The 2,369-nt window shown below is 33.3% G+C and overlaps 1 protein-coding gene across 1 annotated transcript in view; it reads left to right on the top strand.

The window, feature by feature from the left end:
- LOC109542158 (leucine-rich repeat-containing protein 15) overlaps positions 1 to 2,369 on the top strand; it is a 10,301-nt gene that overhangs the window by 6,151 nt on the left and 1,781 nt on the right. Inside the window, exons 4-6 of the mRNA XM_019911262.2 lie at positions 593 to 780; positions 838 to 1,045; positions 1,986 to 2,167. Of these exons, the coding sequence (XP_019766821.2) occupies positions 593 to 780; positions 838 to 1,045; positions 1,986 to 2,167 (578 nt within the window). The remainder of the gene's footprint in view (positions 1 to 592; positions 781 to 837; positions 1,046 to 1,985; positions 2,168 to 2,369) is intronic.

Genomic DNA, 2,369 nt, shown 5'->3' on the forward strand with positions numbered 1-2,369 from the left:
CCACATTTGTTAACAAACTCTAGAGTCTTCAGAGGAATAGAGGTGACGAGTTTTCAAAATAATTTATTATAAACTTTCGTTTATTCTGTTCGTTTATTTATAGAAAATGATTTGATTTTTGTCCCAAGTTCGAAGCTGGAAAAGGATTTCAAAAGTTTTTCCAAAGCGAGGAAGGAGGCGAGTGTTCTAACAAAATTTATTTCAGAATTTTTCGCCGAAAATACCTTAAGATTTTCAGTATTTTTAAATAAAACTTGAGAAACTTGAGCTTTTAAAAAAAAGAGTAACAAGAACTAAAACTGAAAAATTCTGAACTTTTGAATAAGGTTTCAAAATGTTATTAATAAAGGGCTCTTAAAATACATCTAAAAGCAGCAAATAGAAGGTCATCAACTTTTTCCCAGTATCGGAACTGAGTTACTGCGCCGGTGCGTTGAGTTGGCGCACCAAGCCATTTGCGCCAACTTCTAAAAGTTCACTAAGTTACCCAGGTCTAATTTAAATGCAAATGCAAGTCAACAGTGTTTATTTGTAATTAACAGAACTAACCAAGTGTAATTAAGTAATTATTGATAAGTTTTTCCATTATCAGGAATTATATTTAGGATACACGCAGATTTCAACCCTTCCGGAGCTAATGTTGCACACGCCTTTGTATCTTTCAATTTTGGATTTGAGCGGAAACCCGATTGACAAAGTCCCCGAAACTCTAGCTGAATCCCACAACTTAACCGAGTTGTACCTCAACGATACTTCTTTTGTTAATATGACAAAAGAAAAGTAAGTAGATGCATTGAAGCTTATTTACATGAATAAACCGTCTGTCTATATTTGCAGTGGATTTCCAGACATTCCCTCACTGCAAGTTTTACACTTATGCCACATGCAGCATCTGGAGCGAATTGAAAAAGGAGCATTGTCAGGTTTAATAAATTTATACGAACTGCGTATAAGTGATAATATCAAATTAACTCACTTGGATGGTGATGTTCTTAAAAATAACGACGATGTAAATGGAGGTGGAAGTTGGCCGATGATTCGCAAGGTGAGAATAAAAATGAGTATTTCGAATTTCCAATAACAAACAATAGCAATTTAAAAATAAGTGCAGTGTATTAAATTCCTAACTTTTCAGATCGCTTTTACAAGTTAAAATAAAATACACTGCAATCGATAATCCGATTTGAATTGATTTTTTTTTATCGAATCATAGCTCTATTCCGAGAAATAGGATCTTACATAAGAAAATGTAATGTACATATTGCATAGAGTGTTTAAATAGTGGCATGTTTTCTTGATCAAATATCGGAAAGCTCAAACAGAAACAAAGTGTACGATGTAATAGCTTCTGAGTAGTTTGGGTTAGTTTGGTTTAGCCCTATCGTTAATCGCTTGTGTACCTCGAGCCATTCGCAAAATACAATTTTTTTACGACCGGTCTCTCGAATGGCTCAAGATAAACAGACGATTGAGTTCTCAAAAACTCAGACGACATAAGCCTATAACATCGTATACTTTTTGCTCCTTGGGCTGCCCCATTTTTACCGCAGAAATTACTCCACAGTATTTAAACACTCTGTACGATATGTTTATTTAATTTTTTGGCTTATCATATAACTTCAACTTTGTCAAAAGATGTAGCTATAATTCGATAAACAAAACTATTCAAAACGATTCACAGTCAAAAGATTGGTTTATTCAAAATTTAAGCTATGCGTAAAATTTTCGGCGCAGTGTATATTGCATTTTTTTTTCAAACAATACAAGATTTTCGCAATTTTTTACTCAAAATGATGTCAAATACCAAAGGCCAGTTTGAACTATAAAACCGAAATTTTCACAAGGATAAAAATGTTCATTCTATGAAACTGTTTTCCTTTTGCACTGTATATCGTTAACTGAGCGAATTGCTCCATTCATTTTTTTTTAACGAAATTTTAACTTGCTACCTATCAGACACATCAATACGCAGTGATTTATTCTAGCTACATTTGGGAAACAATAAACTTTCATATCTAGACAGCGAAGTGATAGCTAGATGGGACCAATTAATCGAACTGGACATTAGAGCAAATCCATGGACTTGCGAATGTGAAAATCAATGGATCGTGGATGAACTGATACCAAGATACCAGAAAATTGATCAAGTAAAAGCTTCTCAAGTAAGGTAAGTTTATTACCCAACACTGGTTCGACAAAATAAAATCAGAATTTAAAAAAATCCTCTGCAAGCACGAGTTTTTCTAACTAGTGACCTAACTGTTTGCGACATATTTAAATTATAGATAAGTTCTATATTGTTGAGGCGGATTCATTTTTTACAAACTTCTTTTTGGGTATTTCGCCTAAACAATTTTTGTCTTTAAAAA

This window comes from Dendroctonus ponderosae, unplaced genomic scaffold (genome assembly GCF_020466585.1).
Source record: "Dendroctonus ponderosae isolate FM_Combo_2020 unplaced genomic scaffold, Dpon_F_20191213v2 Dpon_F_20191213_4, whole genome shotgun sequence".
NCBI lineage: Eukaryota > Metazoa > Arthropoda > Insecta > Coleoptera > Curculionidae > Dendroctonus > Dendroctonus ponderosae.